The sequence below is a fragment of the Aquila chrysaetos genome, chromosome 8 (genome assembly GCF_900496995.4).
Source record: "Aquila chrysaetos chrysaetos chromosome 8, bAquChr1.4, whole genome shotgun sequence".
NCBI classification, from domain to species: domain Eukaryota; kingdom Metazoa; phylum Chordata; class Aves; order Accipitriformes; family Accipitridae; genus Aquila; species Aquila chrysaetos.
Window position 1 is genome coordinate 16,328,907 of NC_044011.1, and position 25,443 is coordinate 16,354,349.

Here is a 25,443-nt window from a genome sequence, read left to right on the forward strand (position 1 = left end):
GCAGTAGACTTGGTTAACAATATAAGCTATGACGCTGGGGTTTTTCACCTTCCTATGGCAGTAAGTCATGCTACTGAATGTTTTGGTGTGTGACACAAGGCCAACAAGTTGGAGGAGTGAAGCACAGTTGGATAGGGAAGTTTTTTTGAGGCATGATTTCAAGGTGAATTGGTTAGCCGTTACACTCCTACTACAGAGATGGGGAGGAATTACTGATAGTTTTGAACATGTGATGCGGGTTTGACCCTCTGTGTGTGTCTGTTACATTTCTGTACAGTTGTGTCAGGCTAAGAACTTGTAAAAATAAATTCTGCTATTTTATAACTCAGACAGTAACAAAATAGGTTTAGAGATAGTCTTATAGAACCAGAACAAAAATCCGGCCTTAAAACTACCTATTACTTTGATAATTTTGAAGACTTTCAGTGCTATCTGTCTAATAAGCTGCTACCTGCTTACATGGCCATTTGACTGGCATCTGATTCTTACTTTGCAAGTTCATTACCTTGGGAATTGCTTTCACTGAGACAGGTTAGGATTTGGTGATAAGTGTATCTTTGTGGACTCATTTTGTCCCTGAAGTGCCATTCAGATTCAAGCCTTCCCTTTAAGGATTTCCTGTGATTTATATTCAGTGTTTAATCAAACATGCATGCTCCTATCAAAGGTTTATTGATTGTCCCCTACCTAATTATCAAAATGGTGATGTGCGTAGGGCATGGCTGGATGGAATCATCATACAGCAAAGCAGTAAAACAACTTCCCCTCACACAAATCTCACTGCAAGTTGATCTGGTGTTTTCTATAGCTATAAATGGGTTGGGAAGATTAACGCTCATTTGTATTTTGTAGCTTCCAGTATTGTTTGCAATGTGTTTGGAGCTGAGAATGTTAAATCATCTAGAATACTTGAGATAAGCAGTTCAGCGTCTTGTCCACAGCTTTCTAGAATAAACTGTGATAGAACATTAAATTTTCATTGACATTGCAATCAAATATATACTCCTATTAAGTGCACTGAGTTGAAAAATCACTGGCACTTTTTACAGTAACTTGGAAGTACTCGCTTTAGTTTTGCTATGCCTTTTCTCACAGAGAAAAATAAAATTATTCCCAAAAGGTCAAATGGGAAGCCTGCATTTAACATTTTTTCTAACTTTATTATTTAACACTTGTTTTTTCAAAAACTGAGCCAACAGTTTGGAAATCGTTTCTCTTACCAGTACAGTCAGACTCCCTTGTGACTTGTCTCTGATTGTGTTAGACTTCCCCCCCACCCCCATGAAATTCTGTAGAAGTTTAGTCTTTGTTCCTTCTTAACGTTTGTGTTCTTTGGAAGTCATTAATTTTGTTTTCTTTAGCATCAGACATGCAGTTTCTTTCTGTTGCTCAGTTAATTTTGTGCGTGATAATGCTATCTACCTTCAGAGAGGGCATGTGTCACGTTTAGTTTTCTGAGTGATGTGCCATAGTTCAAGAATGGACAGTACCAAACAAACGTACCACATGATTTTGTAATGGATTTTTATAGTTTTTTATCAGGGTTTAACCTTTCGATTCATTCAAGTTGGTTGGTCTTACTAAAGCAGCTTTCTCCCAAACATTATGTTTGTGTTGTGGTGACTTTGCTCAGGAGAGCCTTTGTGTCAGAATGACCCTTGGGTGAATACACAGCTCTTTGCAGCAGTGCTCTTTTCTGGGTGAATATCAGGAGACTCTTTCTCCCCCTTAGATATTAGGATAGCTCAGAAATAAATATTGGGTTTGTGTAGATCAGCATATACTTTTTAGTTTCTGGTGCAAAATCGATTACTAAATGAATGGGAAAAATAAATTGATCCGACAACACGCGACTTTTTTTTTAATTGGATTTTGATATGTATGTATATTATCAAGTGGAGATAGATGTGGAGTGTGTGGAGAGAAATTTTTATTCTCTTAGAGTACATCTTAAAAAGACACTCCAAACTGTGGTGTTCACTACAGCAGTGCCTCAGATTTCAACAGAAAGTTTCTGTACTTACTGGTTTTTCATGTAAGAAATTATGCAAATACTTCTACTATGCAAGTCCTTCCAACTGTGAACTTAAGAAAATAACTAGAGAAAACAAGTTCCATTGGTCATCACATATCTATCAATAGCGATCAGACGCTGAAAGAAATACTGATCAGGTTTTGGGCAAGAGTTTCGTATGAGTTGATGTTTATCCAAAAAAGCAGGTAAATGGCTAGTGAATGGAATTAGGCAGATTTTCTTCATAATTCGTGGAATCATATGGTAGCTCAGCTGTAAAACACATTTTTTGAAGTTTGCATAATGGTTTATGTGTCTGCTCCTTTGCTTTCTTCTTCCAGCTTTTATTGTAAATGTGACTAGCATGCTTCAAAACCTCTGAAACTTCTGGTTTTGTCTGCCACTTGAAGATTACAGTGTTTCACTTTTGACCCTCTTAAATGAACTGTATTTCTATTGTGGAAACAATGCAGCTGCCCGCTGTGATAAGGCTCAAACTTCATTTGAATAAGTTCTTTTAAACTGAGAGCTGCATTTTATACTAGCATACAGATAGCTAACTGTATTTGATACAGTTATTTAAAAGAGTGGGTGTGTTTCATTATGGTATTTGGGCACAGACTTAGCAAGTTGGTGATAACAGTTCAGGAGTGAGTCAGGTACCTCTGAGGCACACCAGAGCTGCCCTCCCAGGCTGAGGAAAACCATGTTGGGCAGTCTGAGGCCACATCCACCAGCCTGGCTCTCATTTGCTCCCTGCTTATCTCATTTGGTGCACTCCTCCAGTCCCATCCTTCCCAGTTGATATCCAGTACTCAGATTGTATTGACATCTGCCATCCCCTTAGTGATGCTGTTTGCAGGCTGAAGAGTCCTAGCCACCTTTGTTTTTCACTTGAAAGCTTCTCCGTAGTTTTCATTATCCCTAAAGATTTCATGCCAGCCTTGGAGATCAGAGGGGAGGGCAGAAATTCCAGAAGTATTGAGAGGTTGAGAGTGCCGTGTAGCTTAGTACAGTTGCCTAAATAATGTTGTGGTTCTAAAAGTCTGTTTGCTGCATTTACTACTGAGATTTTTCTGGTTTACTGTTGAGTTGATGCTTTCAAAGAAATGTCTCACGTATCAGCAGATCCTGTTCCTGAATGGCAATAGTCAGCTTCAAAGCCAGCGTCCACTACTTCATGTGTACTCATGCTTAATTTGTCTGCCTTTTTATTACTCATTAGCGTCACTGATGTTCCTTTGCAGTTTTTGATAGTCTGACTTTGTCCTTTCCAGAATATATGTGACGCCACGGGCACAGTCCACAGCATAAGTGGCACTCTATTGGGACTTCCCTCTACTATAAACAAAATGACTGTTTATTCAGATTGTTTGCTGGCTGTCTTTAAGGAGTATTGGTCAGGTTATTTGTAACGCAAGGGCCTGTTTAGGAAAGCTTAGCTTCTTTGGAGCTGTTTGTGAGAGATCTTTGGTAAATGTCTTTTGGTAGTCCAGGTGGACTATATCAGTGATTTCTCAGTGTGTTCATTGAGTCTTTCGGAGGACAATAGACTGAGATATGGCTTTTCCTTACAATAGCTGCATGGAATTAATCTGTGCACCCACTAATTCTTTTCTTTTGAGTAATTTATACAGATTTTTCTGGTACAAACATTGAACCTAACTGATCCGTTGTTTCGTAATTCTCCCCTTGAACCCTTGTCAGAAATTCATGTTGCTTTTCCTGTCTCTTAAAGCTACAAGATTGAGACTGTTTCAAGTGCAAATTCATGAATCACAGCTAGAGGTCTTTCATTCTTGAGTTCCATTCCAGTACTTCATTATTTTTCACATTGTGAGCTTGTTCTTTACCTTCTTACAAACACACTTGAGGAGGATTCTGGTATGGGAAGTCTCCACAGTTCTTCCTCAGTGTGTAGATCTAAAAAGAGAAGGGGAGGGTTCTTTTTCTGTAGGGCTTTATCTCCTATGAGTCCTTCTTTGTGCTGATTGGCCCTGGAGGATCGCTCTAATACATCTGCTATTCCTTTTCTCTTCTGAAAAGGGCTTATTTCTATGCTTGTTCCTGTTTGTTTCTCAAACTTGATTGCTGTATTTTTACATGTACATTACTTGTTAGAGCTTGTGGTCATGGTTTTGGGTTTTTTTCCTCCCCTTCTGGATACCACTTCTGATTTTCTGAAATATATCATTTCACTTCAGATAGTTTCACTGACTTTACTATTTAGCCATGTTGCCATTTTTTCCTAGTTTGTTTAAAGCCTTCTTTTATGTGAGGGCAAGCAGTTATCTTCTGCCAATGAGCATGAACGCTGTACAAAAGCATGATCAGGAAATAATTATAGCAAACTGTTTTGGCTAAGCATTTGTACAAAAGGGCATACAGGGAAAAATGAGCCAGAATACAAGCACAAGTTTTAAAAACAAAAATAATATATGTATTTTTAACTCTTTCTTTTCATATTTTATAATCCTGAATAAATTGCAGTTATTTTGCTTTAACTAGATTTGAAGAATATCTGATTTCTTTAAATGCCTACTGTCTTAAAAATCATCTATGCTAGATGAAAAACCAAAGTTTTCATTAGTAGAGAGGCAAACAAGTCTTGCTTCTCTAGCCAGTCTAGTAGTAGAGCAAATGGGTTTGATGGATGGACTATTCAATGGATAAGGAGTTGGCTGGATGACAGCATCCTAAGAGTTGCAGGTAATGGCTTAATATCCAAATGGAGGTCAGTTACAACTGGTGTCCCTCAGGAGTCCATATTGGGACCGATACTGTTTAATATCTTTATTAATGACATAGACAGTGGGATTGAGTGCATCCTCAACAAGTTTGCAGATGACGCCAGGCTGAGTGGTATAGTTTATATGCTTGAGGGAAGGGATGCCATCCAGAGGGACCTTGACAGGCTTAAGGAGAGGGTCCCCATGAACTGCATGAAGTTCAACAAGTCTGAGTGCAAGGTCCTTCTGCACCTGGGTCAGGGCAATCACCAGCATCAGTACAGGCCGGGGGATGAATGGATTGAGAGAAGCCCTGAGGAGAAGGACACGGGGATGTTGGTAGATGAAAAATCAGACATGAGCTGGCAATGTGCACTTGCAGCCCAGAAAGCCACTTGTATCCTGGGCTGCATAAAAAGAAGCGTGGCCAGCAGGTTGAGGGAGGTGATTCCTCCCCTCTATTCTGTTCTTTTGAGACCCCACCTGGAGTACTGCATCCAGTTCTGGGGTCCCCAGGAGAAGACAGGATATCGACCTGTTGGAGCGGGTCCAAAGGAGTGCCACGAAAATGATCAGAGGGCTGGAGCACGTCTCCTATGAAGAAAGGCTGAGAGAGTTGGGGTTGTTAAGTGTGGAGAAGAGAAGACTTCAAGGGAGACTTTACTGGGGCCTTTCAGTACTTAAAGGGGGCTTATAAGAAAGGTGGAGGGAGACTTTTTACCAGGGCATGTAGTCACAGGACAAGGGGTAACAGTTTTAAACTAAAAGGAAGTGGGTTTAGGCTAGATACAAGGAAGAAATTCTTTACCATGAGGCTGGTGAGACACTGGAACAGGTTGCCCAGAGAAGTTGCAGATGCCCCATCCCTCGAAGTGTTCACGGTCAGGTTGGATGGGGCTTTAAGCAATCTGATCCGGTGAAAGATGTCTGTGCCCATGGCAGGGGGGTTGGAACTAGGTGATTTTTAAAGGTCCGTTCTGACTCAAACCATTTTATGATTTAAGTGGAGAGGGATTCCTGGTTGACTATTAATAAACATAATGTATGAATTTGCTGAAGATAGAGCAAAGAGCATGTGTGCTGTCAGTAGGTATGTTTGTGCACGTTAGGATATCTGTATTCAGAAAAGTGTGTGTAGGGGGATTAGCCCTCTTTCATTTGGATTAAACTGTGCTGGGGATGTCTATGTTTTATGTAGTTAAATTCTGTTTAATACTAGAAGATTGAGTTAAGAAATTTTAAGAAATGTCACATTTCTTAATTTTGTAAGCAAAGCTTGCTTTTTGCTTTTGAAAAAAAAATATTAAGTATTGCATTAAATGTTGCAAAATTGCAAGTAGGTATTTCACACTGGGCCCTCGCTTTGTCCCTAGTACAAATGCTGCTGCTTTGGACTTCTGTCATGCACTGACAGACCTAAGTCACCAGTTTTCCAAGTGAATGTACTTTTCAAAACAAAATGTATTTATAGGAAATTAAAAGCTTCTGAAAGACAATTAAGGAAAAATAATTCAGAAGAATGATTTTTTTTTTTTCTTGGCTTCTTTCAAATTTGGGATTTGTATTTTCCTTTTATGGCTGTTAAAACCTGGAACAGGTGCATCCATTGTCCGAAAAGGCTATCTCTACAGAAGTATGTTCTTAATTTGGTTGTTTCTTTTAGTTCATTTTTTCTTTTTCTAGCTTGAATTATCTGTCCTTAAACTTAATGCTAAGTTTGGCTCTCTGCTACCTGGAATAAAGTAATGGGATGCTAGCAACAACCCATATTATCCTGTTGTTTTTTGGCATATTCCAGATGTGTAGTACTAAGATACCTGACTGCATGCAGCTGATGCTTCAGAATCAGTTATGTGCAACTCTTGCGTGTTTCCCAGCACCGTGGTGTACCTTTCTCGATGCTTTGAACTGCCCTGTCCCCTTTTTTTTTCTCCTGATCATTTCAAAGCTGATGGATTGGTCAGGTGCGGTCCCAGCCTATCCACATGAGTCAGCAGTTCTGCCTACTTATAGCTGTGTATGTCATAGGTGAAGGAGCTACTGTTCCTATCTCTTCTGGGACTGTTTTCGGATTGGCAAGGTAGCTTCTTGAATCCGATTTCACATTCGCGCACTTATCTGTGAATTGCTTTTACTGGTATTTTGAGCTTTGAGAGTGCTGACCAGGAATACTCAAACTGACTCAGCTAAGGCACTGCCTGAATGTAAGCAAAATGTTTCTGGCACTGTAGTGGCCCCAGAAGTAGTTTAGCTGTAGTTGCACATCATCCAGCCAAGCCAGTAGCCAGGATGAGTGACCCACAGTCTGGTAAATCACCTGTGAGAACTGGAAGTTGAGCACTGAACTATGAGTATAAAACAGAGAAGAAACTGACTGGAGACTCTGGATTTTCTGCCTCTTTTTTTCCTTTCCCCTGTGGTGGTGAAGAGCATTTATGTATTTGAATTATAGAAACGTCTTGCTTTTTCTTGTATAAGAAGCATGTAAGTAATTCAGAATATTTTGCAACAGCAATTAGCATTAACATTAGTGAGAAGTAGTAACAGTTGTTTTAGAAGTGGATGTCTAGCTGTGAACTCGTTATAATTTCACTGTTTTAATGGAAATCCTTCCAAGCTTAGAAGACTGATACTTAATGCTTGGACAAACCAATTTTTTTTCAGATTGTCTTTTGACAGCTATGCAAAGTTTTAGTTAAAACTGGTTTTGACAGGAAAGGATAGAAAAAAGCATCTCATGTTTGCAGGCAGAAGAAATCCTTGTCTCTTGGAAACTCAAATATGACTGAAGAATATCTCCACGTTAGCTTCAGAGCAATAAATTATTATAAGCAACTTGGAGAGCATGACCTATATTTAAGATTGTCTAATCCTTTCCACTGTGTGATCCGGTTTACTGTTGCATTTTACTTTGTTAAATGTAAACAATTCTGAATTATGTTTTCTGAGCTAGTGGTTTGCTGAAAGTTGAATGAATCTTAGGAAGTTAAAGATACTTTTAATATCTTTATGGATATTAATCTAGTTCAATATATTGCATTGCTCTGGTTGTGTAGTAGGAGAGGAGAGGGCTCTTTTGGCTTTGTTTCTGTTTCAATAACCATTTTATGGAAAAACTCTGATTCTTCCTGCCTTTAGGAAGGAAATAAAAAAATTGTCTATGGATGGTCATTCCCATTATCAGGGCTCTATTTTTGAGCTAATGTGCTTCTAAACATGTATGTTGTAAACAAAAATACAGCGTAAGTTACATCAAGAATATCCTTAAAACTGGTTTGGCATTTTGTATCTGGTCTTTTTATGTGTGAAAGCAGCAAATACTGGTCAGTCCTTGTCTGTTAACACCAAGGGTTGAAGCAGAAAAGAGCAGCATCTTGTTCAAAGCCATATATTGTGAATAATCAGAGGTTTTCACAGCAAGTAAATAGCCTTGGATGTTGGTGTCCTGACTCTGTGAAGGAAGGAGTTGTTTCCAATTACCGCTTATCAGTCATAGCTATGAAGTTAGTTAATGTACAGTTCTCACTATGTAGCAAACTTCTGATGAATATCTGTCGTGCTGGATTGCTCTACTAGGAGATGTATGTACAAGTGAAAAGAATAGAGTTATTACTGCATCCTGGGCAAAAATTGTTGCAGAACTCTGCTACTTGTGTACTGTGGCCGTTTTGGCGGTTAGATATTAATGAAGTTACAAAGCTGTGTTAAATTTGAGAACCCAGCTGGATTTTTGCTTAAGCATTTGTAATACTTCTGATATATTATTTCAGTGAGTTGATGCAGTGAATGAAGGAAGTCTATACTTTTTCCAAATCTGCTGTTTTAAGTGGCAAAATTGCTACATGCCCTTTCTCAGTGGGTAGGATTTCTTTGTTTAATGGAAAATAAAAAGATTTGATTCAGCAGGCGTATGGTGATGAATATAGTAAGTATTTGGTTAAGCACCTGTTGTGCTTCCATAAAGGTAGTCAAATATATTAAATTTTCTGCCCTGGAAAGAAAAATTTAATGAGAGCTACCGTATTTGCATATCATACGTATTTCCTGTGTAACTTCACCTGCAGGTGTGTGCTGTATTTAGTGCTAGTAAAACTAGGTATATAGTGACCATTGCAAAGAAAAAGCTGTTATCTTTTAAGCATTTTGGATATTACATTATATTTTGGGGGGCCTTTTTATTTTTTCTTATATGGGATTGCCTTTTCTGGTGTAATATATACTTAAAATCCGATGAAAATTAAAAGTGGCATTTTCTTATGGAAAAATAATGTATTTTTATATGGCTTAAAACTGCAGAATATATTTCTGATAACTTTTTTTTTTTTGGCAGTTGTACTCGCTAAATGATTATAAGCCACCCATTTCTAAAGCTAAAATGACACAGATCACCAAGGCAGCAATCAAGGCTATAAAGGTAAGAAATTGGCTAACTTCTTTTGACTTCTTTTCCATTTCTCATTTGTGTCAAAATAACTGAATAGCTTAAAGAACTCTCTGCAGGACTTTCCACCTCCCTCGTTCTGTGTACAGTTTCCAAGTTAGGATCAAATGTGATAGTGATGGGATTATCAGGAGTGCAACAGAAGGTTTAATTTATTGTGTGACTTTCATTACCTGGTTGTCATATGTGAGAAAGAATTATACCAACTTGACTCCTCAATCAGATCTCAAAGACAGGGCTGCTTTTCCCTCAGTTTAAAAAGGAAACACTGACATTGCCTGAGAACAAATGAATAAATATAAAACTACAATCCACCCCCTCCCTCCCCCCTGAAAATATAAGATATGTGTGCCTTTGGATCAATACAATTGCTTAAGTTTTATTTCATTTTTATAAATTCTTAGCGTACATCTTCATGGGTGTTGTTCATAGATTCTATTTTTGATGTTGCTTGGATACAAATTGTTCTTAAGTTTTAGCATTAGTACACTAATTAAAGGCTTTTCTTGCCACAAAGTAAAACTAATTGCAAAACAGCAATGGAGCAGCAGCAAACAGCACTGAAAAATGATGAAGAAAACAAGTATGCCATTAGTGTTAAGCATTAAAACAAATGGAAACTTAGTGAAGGCTGGAGACGTGAAAAAGGGGATAGGATAAAAGTTAAAAAGCCTTGAACTTATGGTCTTCTATCTGCATTCCTCTGCTGAGAATGCAGATACATTTTCAGATAACGAAATCCATATTGGGATTTTGTGTAATTTGGAGAGAGAGCAATTTGACAGAAAAGTGAAATTCACAGGCTTCCTTAAATATGAGAAGTCTATGTAAATTAGAGTCTATGTTTTGCAGTATAATGAAAATGCTAAAAACTTGTGTTGAACATAAAAAAGTACTAAATGATACTAAATGGTTCTAAAAATTAAACAATTGAATGATACCAAAATGGTTTATCATGTGTTTAACTTGGAAGTCCTGCTTCCACTCTTATCATTTCAGTAACAGCATTTAATTGTGTAGAGCAGTTACTGAGATGATGTAGAGCCATTGTGATAATATGTGAGATTTAAAAAAAAGAAAACAGGCCAATTTTAAAGAAAAAGTATTCAGTAGATGTTATAAGGTCTTCCTATACTCATTTTTTTAGGTTATTAAAGTAAACACTTGGAAGACAAATGAAATACAGAGAAGTGCTATGCTTGGTAACATTAGGCTAACATCTTCAGTGACGTACAATGAAATAATGATATGTTTTTGAAGGAACAAGTATATTATTCTTTTAGCTCTCACTAAAGAAGCGCACATTATTTTAAAAAATCCAGTGTAAAAAACCTTCAGAAGGCAAGAAAAAGTGAGATTAGCTCTTTTTATAGGCTGTTAAATGTTCTAAGGAAGGCAGCATACTCAGCTGTAGGTATTGGGTTGCTGGTTAATCAACCAAAGTTTCTGATTCTGTTTTTACTATCAATATTGCATGACTTTAACAAGTATATGCGTCTTCGGATTTTCTCTTCCACTGAAATATTATTTTATTTTCCAGTTCTACAAGCACGTTGTACAGAGTGTTGAGAAATTCATTCAAAAGGTAAGTCAGTCACAGGTATTTTGCGTTACCACTGAGAAAAATTTCCTCATTTTGGATTACAGGGTATCGAAGACCATTGGGTTTTAGGTACACATATGAATTAATATTTTTATCACACATTAGTTTATTTTAGTTTTCAGTCACATTCAGTTTCTGCTAGTAATCAGTAGCTGGTCATAACCCATGATGCAGAAAGACAAATACTCTGTCCCCGTTTTGTAGTTATGATTATACTTTGATCTGAATGACTGTTGATACTGTCTTAGGACTACTCTGTATGTATTAATCTAATGTTAAAAGAGGCTGTCAGTGTAGCCCATGTGAATAGCTAACAGCAAAAGAATTGACAGTGGTTTGGCAAGTGACAGTTGCTTTTGCTTTCCTGCCAGGTTTTCCCATAGGTTTTAAAGCTGAAGGGAAAGATGACCATTCAGCCTCATCTTTTGTGTAGCATGAGATGTAGCATTTCAGTTGGTGGTTCCTGCTAGTAATTTAAAACAAAAAATATTTATATGGCTACACTGGAATTACTTTGTGGGAAGATGCAGTATTAATTTAAAGATTCTGAATAACAAAGAATTTGATTGCATTTTGTTTTCTTGCAACAATTAATTATTCTTGGGTATAACTGCATTTTATCTCCAGCTGGAAATGCATGGATTCCATTTTGTGAGTCTTTCTTCCTTGTCTGCATCGTACTTGACAGATCAGTTGATCATTTTGGTACTGAATTTCTTCTCCTTCTGTAAATAGGAGTAAGTTATGATCAAATTGCATTTGTATTTTGACAAACAAGCCAGAGAATTTAGTCTGTTCATGTTGCAACTTTGGATGCAATTTGTCTTCTGTTGTCCATTTTCCAAAGCAGTCTAGATTGCTCTGTGTCAGTAACCCGTCTTCCTCATTACCTTTTAGTCCTTGGTGCCCAGTGTATACTGAAGTGCCTTTTGGCAGTGGTTGGACAGTGTAAACGGGGTTCACCTTCAGCCTGGTGTGTTAAACTGTCTCAGAACAGTTCATGAATGAATTATTTGGGTACTAGAACATCAGTCCTATGTGGAAAAGGTATCATATGTATGTTTCATGGCACTAGTAAAGAGTAGTAGTATACTTTACTATCACTGCCAGTGTTTTGTCAAGTAGTTGTCTTTTGGAGCATCGCCTCTGACTTCTTTCCATTCCTAAGAAAAGGGATCGATATCCTCTGATCCCCGTTTAATACTACAGGTGGACATAGACAGATGAGAACAGGTGTACATCTTGCCCATCTCTGATCAGTAGCACTTTGAAGTTTTATGTCCCAAAATTAATCCTGAATTGCCCAAGTTCCAAATACTGCTTTTTAGTTGCAGTGGCTGTGATTGGCAATTCTGTATTCAGTGGCATGAGGGAAGATTTATCTTCTGAATGAAAGCTGGTAGTTTGTCAGGAATTGGACTGCTTGTTCGTGACCCTTCCACAAGCTGCTAAGAATATGGTTTATCTTCACATATTTGCGTTCAGTGTCCAGTACTACTTCATAAGGGAGTTCTGCACTGTTCATTGCTGGTTAGGGAAGGCAGATGTATGTTGTTATTGATAATCTTGTTAACAATCACTCTGGATTAGATGTTTCCCTTTCGTGGGCTTAATGTGGTTTTTTTTCAGTATTTCATGAACGATTTAGTGAAACATGCAAAGTATTAATAACATCAAATAGTAAGTTCTTATTTTAGTAGAATAGGAGCTAAGCAGATGAAAGCTTTCTTCTAGCCATTTGAAAATTATGGACTTAAGTTGTATGTTTGGAAGATAATTGGATTACTTTCCTGGTTGCACTAGTCTGGTGCAATTACTTTGCAATTAAAAGGCAAAAAATTTAGCTTCAATTGTGTTAAGTAAGTAAAATTACCTAAGTAATTAGTATAGTCGTTAGCAGACATGCTTTATAAATACCATGCTGTTTGTAAATTATGCAAGTTTTCACAATTTTAAAATAAGTATCACTGGTGTATTCTCAACCAAACAGATGTCCACATAAATATGTTCTTGTTCTGGTGGGAGCAGGATATATCACGTGCTACTTACAACAATGTAAAATAAAGTAAACAAATGCTAACTTTAATGTTGACTTTGATCATAAAGAAGGACAAAAATACTTTGAATTATATTTACAGCTAGTCCCAATGTACTATTAAGAATTGGGTCATGCTTTATGCTGTTCTCTTAAAATAGGTGTGTGCATTTAAAAGGATATGTGGTTCATGTGCTAGTTTTTAATAGCTGTATTCTAAAAAGTGTTTTTAGTGGTAGTAAATTGATTTTAAACCATTTACATATTTGCAGAATACATATAGATGTGATAATTCGAACATTAGTTAGCTATTTTTGAGAGTTTCATTTTTCAGGACAATTTGTTAAATAGAGAACATTTTGGTAATACTTTGACTCATTTAAAAATTAGAGAGTAATGTTCATATTTACTCTGCCATTAATGTTTTTTGGTATTTTTCACATACGCACATTTTAAATTATTATTCTTTGTAGTGTAAACCAGAATACAAGGTACCTGGTCTGTATGTCATTGACTCCATTGTGAGACAGTCCCGGCATCAGTTTGGGCAAGAAAAGGATGTGTTTGCTCCAAGATTCAGCAATAACATCATCAGCACTTTCCAGAACTTGTACCGTTGTCCTGGGGATGACAAGGTAAACCACTTAGTATAGGTTTTTTCTAATTAAAACAATCTTTAATATGTTACCTATAAAGAATAAAGATTTTTATTTCACTTTTTGCTTGCTAGAGTGGATCTAATTATAGACTTACACATTTATATGTATTTCTTTTAATTTTGCTTGTCTGAGTGTAGGGATAAGGGAAGACACATCCAATTAGATTAATCAGAATTTTGAAAAGGTTTTCATGAAGACTGGGTGGATTTGAGTTAATGTATTTTGATGGGGAAAAAAATTAAGCGGGCATTTGGCAGGGCAGGGAGTTGTACTCAGTCTTTTATTGTCTTTTTCCCCTCTTCAGTGAGAAAATGAACCAGCAGGTTTTGTATAGTGTCAAGGAATAAATAATCTTTCTTGGTAGCAGTAACTTCAGTGCAAACTAGTGTGTTTTGGACTGAAGGAGCAATAGAAAAACAGCAAAGTGTCTTAAAAGTTATTTTTCCTTTGATACTGAATCAACCAACAGCTGAGTAAGGCCTAACTTGAACAGTTTGACCCAATAGTTCAGCTGTTTCCTTGGACCATAGTAGTCAAGATTGTTACCAAATTATCTTTATAACAGGTTGGCTGGAAATAGCAGAGGGTGCAGACAGTTTAATTTCCTTCATACTCATCACTGATCTCACAGTTGCTAGGGTTTCTTCTTATTGAATTGAAAAATTACAAAAAGATGTGAAATTCTAAGGCTTTATCTCCACATAAATTTGTGTAATAGAGTCATTAAGTCAAATAGTGAGTGAGGCAGGACACTGCAGAAAGAGAAAGATTATTCTTTGAATGGTTGCATGCCATCCTACAGCTGTATTTTTCAACCAAAGACCTGAAAACCCAAGGCATCCACGGAAGGTGATTAAAGGCAAGTTCAGCCATTGCATGTCTCCTGTAGTTGTGTTAGGATGCTTGCCTTTTCAGAGGAGGTAGGACCTCTGCAGAAGATATGTCAGTATCTGCAAATTTTAAATGATTGGAAAACTCTGCTATGGATGTCTGTCTTCTCTTCTGCAACTGAGTTCTGAGGTGCTGTGGAATAGGTTATTTAGGTTAAATGACATTTTTCCAGTCTGGTTTTAGGTTATCTGCATGATCAACTTGTGCTGCTTCACAATGTTTTACATATATATATAGGCATGATAGTTAATTTATATTTTTCTTCATTTAGCTGTATTCCTTAAGCAGTATTGGTTTGTTTTGTATAATCATTTCGCTTACTACTCTGGGAAATACTAACACGGAAATAGTCTGACTGTTGAAGAAGAGCTGGCACAAGGATGGGTGCAAGTACTCTGTGTCTGGCTTTAAAAAAATATAGTAAATGTATTGTAGGGTAAGAAATAGTGCCACTTATTCCGTGATATTTCAATGCATGACAACTAATGTATCACATTAGAGGTGTTTGATGTGAAGAGGGATAGTAAAACATAGTCTGTTTATGATCTGTAAAGCTCCTTTCAGATTGATTTCTAGGATATTTTTCACCTCAGTTAGGGAAAATGTATTTTTCAGTCTGAAGTCTTGCTGCTATGTTGCATATGGATTCAGTATTACAGGAAAGTCTTTGTGTTGTGAAAATAGTTACCATATATCTGAGCAAAAAATTGTGCTGTCAAAGATACCAACATTATGTACCTGTTTTCTAGCATTTTGATGTTTAATCTGATTAAAAGGCATAATGGAGAAATACAACAGGTTTTTTGTTTGCTTGCTTGTTTGTTTTTTGAAAAATCAAGCAGAAGTATAGTAGCATTTAATTTAAAGTAGAAACCCCCCACACACTGATTCCTTCGTCTGGCTCAGCCATGGAAGATGCAAGGGGGAGATAGATACTGAGGCGCAGAAATAGTTTTGTATTCCAGTTCCGGATAGAAGAGGGAAGTTAGAGCCTCTGATAGACTTGTCGGGGACTGCCTTACAAAACAAACTTTCAAAGAAGAAAGGCTCGCATATTGTAATGCTGAATGGAAGCCTTCAGAGATTTCTTTAAAGGAACACTAAATTACATCTTCCATGCAGTGAAAATTCAGCACTTCTGTCTATTAGTATCCTCTTGGAATTCTGGACAAGCAGACATTTTTTTTCTTTCGTTTAAATATGGTGTGGTTAAGTACTTTATGTTCATGTTTTACAAAATTTAAATAATTCAACCATCTTCGTGACAGAAAGCACAAGATCCTGTGAAGAACTTTTTGTTCTTTATAATACAACTAACTTTTTTTTTTTTTTTTTTTTTTTTAAATAAGCAAGGTGTCTTTTTGCACCACATACATTACTACCCAGTTTTTCAAGATCAAGGAAAATCTTGCTTCTGGGTAGAAGTGAAGCTTAGAAAAGAAAAGATTTGGGAGCAGATTAAAACATTGGAATAGAAATGTATTTGCAAGCTGAAAAATGAGTTACATCTGATGGAATTGTATGAAGTCTTAATTTTGATTTTTTTCCTTCCCATGATCCACATTTTTAGTATTTCTAATTTCAACAGGCAGGGAATTGTGTTCCAGTTTAAATTCCTTGCTTCATCAAGAGACCTTGCAAAATATCTAGCTACTTTCCTAATAAAAGTATTTAGCAGTCTTATTAGTATATGCCCATTTTTCAGTGGACATAAGTAATTTCAGTTTGTAGGTGGATCAGAGTTGCATTCATATATGTTGACTGTAAAAGTTTAGGAGACTAATAATTCCTTCAATTATTAGTAATGCTTTAAAATGTTTTCTTAAAATAATTTACCTTCCATACTGTCTTCCAAGAGTAAAGGTATAAAAGTGTCAGATACATTTGTTTAGTTTTGTTTTGGTTTACTATATTTCATTTTCTGTTTTACTATATTTAATTTTTCTGTTGAGAGAAGACTGTCACTATGTGCATAGTGTGCCTTTACTGTTGCCTAGGCATCGTACATAGGTCAACCTCAGGTTCATAGGTTAGATATCTTTGGTGTGACCCAGTGTAACTGTTCTTATGGTTCTTACTCTTTGTAAACCTAAAGGTGCTTCAATCTAGACAGATTGACATTGCTTGTTAAGAATCCATAATTGAAAATAACAAGAAAAAGCATGATTCAGGTCTTTTGTTATCCTTTCTTCATTTTAGAGTAAAATTGTTAGAGTGCTAAATTTGTGGCAGAAGAATAATGTGTTCAAGAGTGAAATTATTCAGCCTCTCTTGGATATGGCAGCAGGAATTCCTCCTCCAGTTGTCACCCCTGTCTTGCCCAGCACTACAGCTGCTATGAGCAACAATACACCAGGTAAACAAAAATAGGTTAAAATCATACGTTGAATCAAAACACTCGTGTCAGCTTTGGTATGTTGGCTGTTAATATGTTGAAAAATCTCACTGGTTTCCTTTAGACAAATCGACTGAATGCTAGGAAGAAATATATTCTAGCCAGTGTCCAGATCAGGGAAGTAGCAAAACCAAGAGGCAGCCTGTTGTGTTTACTTTCCAACTGTATATTATAAATATATTTAGATTGAGTAACAGTGTAATAAGACCTAGTTTTGCACTGGAAAGTCAAAACAGTAGATCGCTGGCAGAGTTAAAAACCCAGCACACCATTTAATAACAATCTTTGTTAATTAGTGGTGCCGCAATTGAGAGAAATGATACATCAGTATCTTTTTGCTATCCATAGGATTGAGGTTGCTGGATCATGTCAGACAGTGGTCCTTCACTTTTGCTGGCTGACAGGCAATGATTTTGAGGGGAAAAAGCCACATTGACAATATAAGCTGCAGCCAGTGACATACTTCCCTCTCCTTCAGGTCTGAAGTATGTGGGCCAGAAATGAGGCTGGAGAGTCATGTGGGCAAAAACTGCTCGTGGAGTACGTCCCCAGTTAACAAACACTAATGTTATTATACATGCAGACTTGATCATTTTGTGCTCTAAAGCACTTCCTTATTTATGTAGGTAGATGGCAGGGAACTGTCTTTTCAACTTTTTTTGTGGAGACTTTTTCATTCAAGATTGGGAGGTATGGGAAATTTTATCTGTAGAAATTTTTTTTTTGGCACATATGGACCTGATTTTGTCACCCACCTTTTGCTGATCCCATGCTGAAAAGCAGTGAGGGGGACAAATCCACCTTATTTTTCATTGGTGTCTGTAAATATATGAAAGTTCCAGCTCTTGGATTGGTTTTATTGCATCTTCTAGCTCAATATTTTTTATTTTCATTAATTTGATTATTTTAAATTGTTGAAATCATAGCTTTACTCTTAATACTCCTTTGAATTCTGATGCAAATTGTCTTTTAAAACAGTAATCTAGGCATTTACATTTAGTGTTCATTCAGCATATCTCTACTTTTGAGCTAAAAGTAGGAGTATTTTCAGGGTTAGAGGATTATTCTGGCTTATGGCAAGAAACTAATTATCAGATTGCTCATTTAGTCTCAGTGTTCCTCTTGGAAAAAAAAAAATTACGAAATGGGCAATCCTCATGAATCCAGCTGTTGAAGGTGAAATTTTTAGTAGAATTCTTAAGGTTTCTCCTGGGGATAAAGTGCAAGTCCTGTAAGTTCTGGACTAGCAGATGTTTCTGAGTAGATTGCTAACAATTATAATTTGATATATTTTATTTCCTCTGAATGGTTTTGATTACTGTGTGAAACCTATTTATTTTGCATTTGTCAGTGTCTTTATTAGTAAGTAGTTCCTATAGGTCAATAGTGGATAGAGCTGTGAACTACACTTAAACTAAGTAATCCTGCTACTTGAGGAATGTTGATGTGAGTCTGCGTTATTTCTCTGCGCTCTATGTGTGCGTCAGAAAAATAGTTTAAATTGATGTTAATACAGTGCTTTCTCAGTATTTAATAACTGGGTTTGATGTCCTAGGAAGGTTATAGTATCTTTATAATTTGATTTCTTGCAATCTAGAAGTCTTTGCTGTAGAAAATAAACTGGAACGTTCATGTCTGGTTTATAATTTCTTTTTACAGCAGGTTTTTTTTTTTTCTTTCTCTAACACTATTTCTAACTCTGTATGTTAAAATATTTTGGCATACTGGATTTTCTCTTTTTTAGGAACACCTGTGACTCCAGTTACTCCAGCCAATGTGGTACAGAGTTTACCTGATCCTTGGGTATCTCAGATTGCTAATACAGATACCCTTGCTGCTGTTGCACAGATTTTACAGAGTCCTCAAGGCCAACAGGTAAGTATTTTGTAGACAGTTACACTGTTTGATACTTTGTGTCTTTGAGGTAGGCTTAAGAAATACTGCTTTCATGAGTATCTCTTAACCCATGTTAACTATCCCATGAGGTTGTTCATCACAAGTAAGTTCCAGGTAAACTAAAACTTCCTGTTACCTTTTGTAACCAACCCTGTTTGTTCCTTAAAAGTACTGCAAAATGTGACTTCAGATAAGATGGTGTGTAATACATAGTTTTCTGTATAGTATTACAGATGACTAAATCAAGAGCAGCATTAAGATTTCATGGATATAGGTATAAAATAGAATGCTAGTTTAAGCATATTTCTCTGCTGGATGCCCCAAGAAGCTAAACATTGTACAGAATTACATAATGGAAATGTACTCATTCTGGAAGTGCATTGTGTGTTGATTCTTTTCTTTATCTTTTAATCAGCTAAATGTAGTTTTTATTTTGCAGCATTCAAAAATGAGGTCCTAGAAGTGACTGTGTTCCTCAGTTTCTAAATGCTCAACTCCAAAAAACTGGGTTGATGTGCAGCAAACATTGAACTGCTTGTCCTTTTAACCCGCAGCCACATAAGTTGAGCACGCACAGTCAGCTTTCTGTAAAAATGTAGATCATTGTTTTTTCAGTTTATGCTAGAACTCTGGCACCAGCATAACTTTGGCATTATGATTTTTATTTGGACTGAGAAATAGGATGCTTTACCTGCTGGGGTACTAAACAAAAACCCCATGCATATGAATGAGAAACAGTCACCAGTGAGCTGTTATGAAGCCCTGATGCTGATAATAACAACAACTTTACTTAGTGAGATTGTTTTACAGTGTTCAACTAAGCAGAGTTGTCTGTAGTTGTTCATAAGTCAAGCGAAAGGAGTATTTTCATCTGATTACACCAGAAAAATAGTGATGGGAGGAAAGATAGTGGAATAGCTCTGAAGGAAGGAAGGAAGGTGAAGTGAGAATGGGAAAATATAGAAAGTCAGTAAGGTAATTTTAAATTTTATTACCTAGAGAGTATTCTTTAAAAAAAAAAGGGTGGGGGGAGGGGAGGACAAAGCGAAAGAAAAAGCTTGTGAAGATGAGAAGGGAATTAGACCAGATCCCAAAGAAATGACATTTGGATATTTAGCTCAAGATGGTAAAATGAGGAAGAGAATGGATTTGGGGAGAGGGAAAAGATGGTCTTAAGCAGAAGCGTGGAGCCAGACTGGGAACGCAGTAAATATGTACATGCAGATCTCTAGGATTGGTAGATGAACTGCAACATTTGCTTCCATCCTGTCTATCTCTATTCTTCCTATTCTCCATGCCCCCCCACCCCAAGCTCCAAAGTCCTTGATTTCATATTGTGTTTTATGGGTGAGAATGCATGCAGGTAAATTGAGAGTCTAGACATAGGAGAGGGCAGAGTAAGAAAGGTGTGACCAACAGGAACGTGAAAACAGCTAGAATGGTGACCACCCAGGATTTTCCCACTCTAGGGCTTCCATCTCTGCTTCTTCAGTTTGATTCCTTCCTGCTCTGAGCAGCTCACAAGGTAGACCAGCCATATTTGCTCATCTTTTGTGTATTGGCCAAGAAGGGAGGGGGAGGCTCTTCAGCTTTGCCTATTGCAGTAATCAGTGAAAGCTCTTGGTGAGGTGGAACAATATTTGAAGCATTTTCAGAGGCTCTGCTGTATAAGGAGTCAGTATAACTGTTTTTAAAGAATAGGAAGAGTTGCTTCACATTATCAGAAGGTAACTGTAAAACAATCTTGAAAAATAATACATTTTTGATGCATTGCTGAAAAGAAGATCAACTTAATCAGCTTATGGAGGGTTTCTAGTGTGCCCTAGTAAGAAGGGAGGGATTGAACCCTGTAAGAGTTTGGTGGTGAACCCCATGAGGAGGTGGAATATGAATGTAAAGATAATCAGGGACTTATGTCAGCATAGTTTGGACTACCTTGATTTGCTCAATCTTTTTTCCAGAAATACCCAAAGGTAACGCTCCAGGGGTTTACCTCATGGAAGGTCAAAGGACTGCTTCCTCTAATTCCATGGTACTTCAGGAAGGCTTCTTTCCATAGGGATAGTATTTTTTCCTTTTGTGTTAAGGTAAATCTGTACAATTTTATGGGAGCATCTCTATTCAAACAGATGAATAGGTCTGCAAATGAAAAAGCCTTTTATTTCCTCATTGGGACAGCTCCTTTAAAAACAGTATATACAAATGGGAAGTTGGAGTAAGGAAAACAAGATATACCAGGCAATTGGATTGTACACTTGTTCTAAAATAACTCTGGAAGATACTCTATTTTTCTTTATTTTCCTCCTGTAGATGTGAAGAAAGAGACTCTTAGGGTATCCTGATAGACTCTGATGAAATGTCTCGGGTCCATTCACTGCTCTTTTGAAAGTTCCTTCTCTGATGATACTTAGTACTCATTCCACTGTAATCCTAGACCTCTCCTGGGTTGAGGAGTGGAGTTGTTTAAACGAACCACCCCAACCACCACACCACCCCCAAAACTTTTTAAATAATATTTGAAACACCCAACACTATTTTTAAATAATATTTTTTAACATCTGTCTTTTGGCACTACCCATACTTCATTTTTACTGTAACATACTTTGTTGTTACTGCATGTCTGTTGCCCCAGAGCTGCTGCTTCTGGTTCAACATTGCATCTAGGCAATTTTTATCCTAAGATAGTGCTATACAGAGCCCAGAGTCTGTGCCATTGCAGGAAGTCAAGTTATATTCCCAATTCCTGGTTAATTTGGTTTTTATGTTTTGTTAACATAGCAAGGGAATTGCATTCTATCAGCGCAAACCTGAGTTTCAGCATGAGATTTTCCTTGTGACTAATCCAGAGACACTAGTGCAATCTCTTTATATAGACATGTTGCATCAGCTTAGTGGAGCTTGCAACAGTGCAGTTATTGTCTCTCTGCAAATGTTGTTACAGCAGACAGATTTTCCTGATATAGGTGGGCCCTTAGGAAGCTGGAGTAGGCTAACAGATTTTTTTCAGGTCAGAAGGAATCAAACTGGAGAAACAGAAGAGGGGGAACCCTAGAAAGCAGGAAATCCTGAGTGGTGACTGGTCATCATGCAACCTGTCAGAGCAAGTTAGGAGGAAGAAGCATCTGCATGTCTTATCAGCCACAGAAAACAAATTAGCCAGTAAGTGGGAACAAAATTTGCCATAAATGAAAACAAATTAAGATGAAATAATAGCCATAGGTTAGATGATACTGCGTTCCTGAGGGACTTTTTTTCCTAAGTGGAAGGGGAAAAGACTAGTTTGGTTTTTGTTTTTTTTCAAAAAATTTTCTTGTTTAATGCATTTGTTATCTTTTCTCTTTTAGCTTCAGCAGTTGATACAGACACTGCAGATACAGCAGCAGAAACCTCAGCCTTCACTACTTCAAGCCCTGGATGCTGGTCTTGTCGTTCAGTTACAGGCCCTCACAGCACAGCTTACAGCTGCAGCTGCTGCTGCTAACACACTTAATCCACTGGAACAGAGTGTCTCTTTTAATAAGGTAGAAGTAGAATAATAGAAGTTTGAAGATATATTTATTGTTAAAATATATGTAAGTGAAAGAGTCTTCTTTTGGATTTTACGGTTTGACTTCAGAGATTTTAAAAATACATTAATATATTATAAAGTGCTTTATCTTGAAAATAAAAAAAATGTCTAGAGAAGGTAGTATAAATGAAAAAATGAGGTTTATATGAGTTTAGGGCTAAATGGCATTTCATAGAATACCTCAGGTTGGAAGGGACCCATAAGGGTCATCGAGTATGAAGATGGATTTGATTTAGCAAAGTTAAGCCATTGTTATATGTTTTTCTTCACCCTTTGTAACACAGTGGTGAGAATTGAGCATGTCTTGTATTTCCCCTTCTTGTGTTTATGATCTGAGGTAGGAAATGCTTTCTTACAAGTTGATGAAAGGGAAACATGTAGAAATTTATATACGCTGTTTTCCCAGAAGAGTAAAATGTGATTGAACTTGTAATTTTCTTACATTATAAATGACAAGAAAACTTCTAATCTTAGCCACAAAGTGACAGTAAGTGAAGAAATAAGTTTATGACTGTAGTTAAAACTAGTCATGTGACACCTTTTAAAGGATGTCAAAATGTAAAAAAGAAACCCTGTAGGTAAAGAAACTTAGTGTGTGTTGCAACATACAAGCCTATCTTAAAAAAACAAACAAAAAAACCACCCCAAAAATACAGAATGCAGGAATTTTAAGAAGACTAATATAGTTGAATGCCAGGTAGCAATAACCGTGCTGGCAATTACAGTAGTAGTAGTATAATATCAGTAGAATAAAAAAAGGAAGAACTTCTACTCAGAGATTAAACAAATAAATCTTGTTCCATTATCTTTGGAAGAAGCGGCTTGTAGATAATATCTGTAGGATTGTCCTGGAGTGAATAAATAATAAGGAAGTCAGAGAAGCAAAAAAACCTTTTTTTTTTTTTTTTTTTTTTTTTTTTTTTTTCCAGAACACAGATAATCTCTTTTTCAGGCAATTAGCTGCTCAGAACTTGACAAGTGCCGAGTTTAAAGTTTGAGATCAATTTATCTTATATTTCTAGAATTTGCTCAGCTAAACTCAAATCTCTGAAATAAGAGAGTTGTCATTACTAATGAAATAACGCAGCTGTAAAAATACGTCAGGAAAAAAATGGCCTGTACTCATGCTGTATCACAGCTGTAACCATCAACTTTAGTAGGGTATAATCACAGGGAATGAATGCATCAGTTAATAGGGACTGCCTTAATATTTAGATACAAAAAGTAATTAGGGGTACGACATATTGTGGTTTTATTTCACAGACTTCAATTCCAGCATTTATATGGATAGGTGTACTCATAGATGTGGCTGTCCTGAATGTTGGACAACTTAACTGGAGCAAATTGATGAAGTGGCATTCTGATGAGATGTTTATATGCCTTGAGTGAGTTCAGCCTGATGCTCTTTAGTTTATGCCAGTAATAGTATGCAGGAGTCTTGTTGTCATAAAAGTTGTCAGTAGAGTGAATGTACATGATTGTGATTTCTGGAACTTTGAAGGTAAGTGTTGTGGAAGGAGTTCTTGCGGCAGTGTGATAATTTTCAAGCTTTCTGTAGGTTGTGTTGATTTGTTCTTGTAAGCTATGGAAGAGTTGCGATTATAGTATGTGATCGTACCTCAGTTCTGCATTATACAAGTAGTGTTAGATTATAATACATCTCAAATTCCTTGTTCAGTGTTCTGTAGTATCTGTGAATGAACTGATAATGTATGTCTTGTTAGTCCATTGAGGCTTTTACTCAAAGGCTGTTTAGGCTGCTTTGCAGAAATAGCATGTTGGTTTAGAATTTCCTCATTTTATTTTTTTTTTTAATAAAACATTGGCGCTACCATTCCTATTTTCTCCTTTTTTTGAAGTTTGAGGATTTCTGAATCTAGGTATTATAGAAGAGTATATATTAATATACATGTATTAGTGGGCAATCTTATTTTTGCAATGATAAGTTTTGGGGACAATAATTTTCCTTACTTTTTTTAATGGTTTCTCAGCACCAATATCACCTGCAACCCGAATCCTGCTTCTTAATAGCTGAAGACTATGAGTTGTAATGATATAGTTCTATTTATTAGACTCTTTGCTTCCATTTTATTCTATAATTAATTGTATAATTTTTTTACTAGACGCAGCAGCCTTAAACAGAGAGTTAAAAAGGCAATATTTACTTTTATAGGAAGCATCTGCATTAGTGTTTTAGTTTGAATCAGGAGCATGCTTTTGATTGTTTACGTGTACCGCACATTGTTTTGCATTGCAGAGCAATCTTGAGTGCATAAAGTAGATTTATTTGGATTAAGCTAAAGCAAAAGATACACTGCAACTCCTAATGAGCACTCAGTCAACAGGGCCAGACTGGAACTACTTCAGAGTAACTAGTAACAAAGTCCGAATAGCATGCCCAAATAAAATAATAAATCTGGTTTGTAGTTTTTATTTTAAGAGGAAAATTTCTGGGTATGCTTTGCTTCCTGACAACAAATCTAGATCTTTGTTAGTGATCCTCCAGGATGCTCTGAAGTTCTGGAATTTTTGTATGCATTTCAGAGACCTTGCAATAGTTTTATATTTAACACAAAATGCCTCAATTGCAGGTGAGAATACTGTTAAAGATACAAGTATCAAAAACCAAGGTGTCAGAACAGTACAATGAGCAGGAACACTAGATCAACAGCCTTTCTTTGAGTACCAGACATACAGTTGCTTAATTTCTGAGGTTCTAGTCTTTATAAGAAAACAAGTTGTTAACAAGTCTATTTAAAACAACAGAGTATGGGCCAGCAGATTGCCCTGGCAGCAGATGGCCAACAACATCGTTGGGTGGTGTGAACAGGAGAATAGCCAGGTGATTGATGGAAATGATCGTACCATCTAGACATCCCGTCTATTCTAGACTGCATCTAGAGTACTACATCTAGTTTTGCTGCCCCCACCCCCATACAGGAAGGACATTGACAAACTGGAGTGAGTTTAGTGGAGGACCACCAAAATGGTCAGGGCTGGAGCACTTGGCCTCTGAGGTACCAGAGCTGGTTCAGCCTGGGGCAGAGGCAGCTTTTGGGGGAGACCTAACAGCAGCCCCTCTGGCACCTATGGAAGGTCAGCAAGGTGAAGCCAGGCTCTTCACAGCATGGCATAGCAGCAGGATTATAGACAACAGACAGAAATCAAAATGAAGGGGTTCAGCCTGGGTATAGGGAAAATCTTTTTTTCCT

The 25,443-nt window shown here is 36.9% G+C and overlaps 1 protein-coding gene across 8 annotated transcripts in view; it reads left to right on the top strand.

Annotated features, from left to right (window-relative positions):
- Positions 1–25,443, top strand: part of SCAF8 (SR-related CTD associated factor 8) — a 168,906-nt gene that overhangs the window by 14,933 nt on the left and 128,530 nt on the right. For 6 of the 8 annotated variants that reach the window (XM_030022347.2, XM_030022348.2, XM_030022349.2 and 3 more), the window contains exons 2-7: positions 9,074–9,157; positions 10,725–10,769; positions 13,296–13,457; positions 16,572–16,728; positions 18,512–18,642; positions 22,008–22,184. In XM_030022347.2, the coding sequence (XP_029878207.1) occupies positions 9,074–9,157; positions 10,725–10,769; positions 13,296–13,457; positions 16,572–16,728; positions 18,512–18,642; positions 22,008–22,184 (756 nt within the window). Of the gene's footprint in view, positions 1–6,357; positions 6,377–9,073; positions 9,158–10,724; positions 10,770–13,295; positions 13,458–16,571; positions 16,729–18,511; positions 18,643–21,725; positions 21,823–22,007; positions 22,185–25,443 lie in introns of those variants that run through there. The other 2 variants (XM_030022351.2, XM_041125373.1) reach the window with 2 other exon arrangements.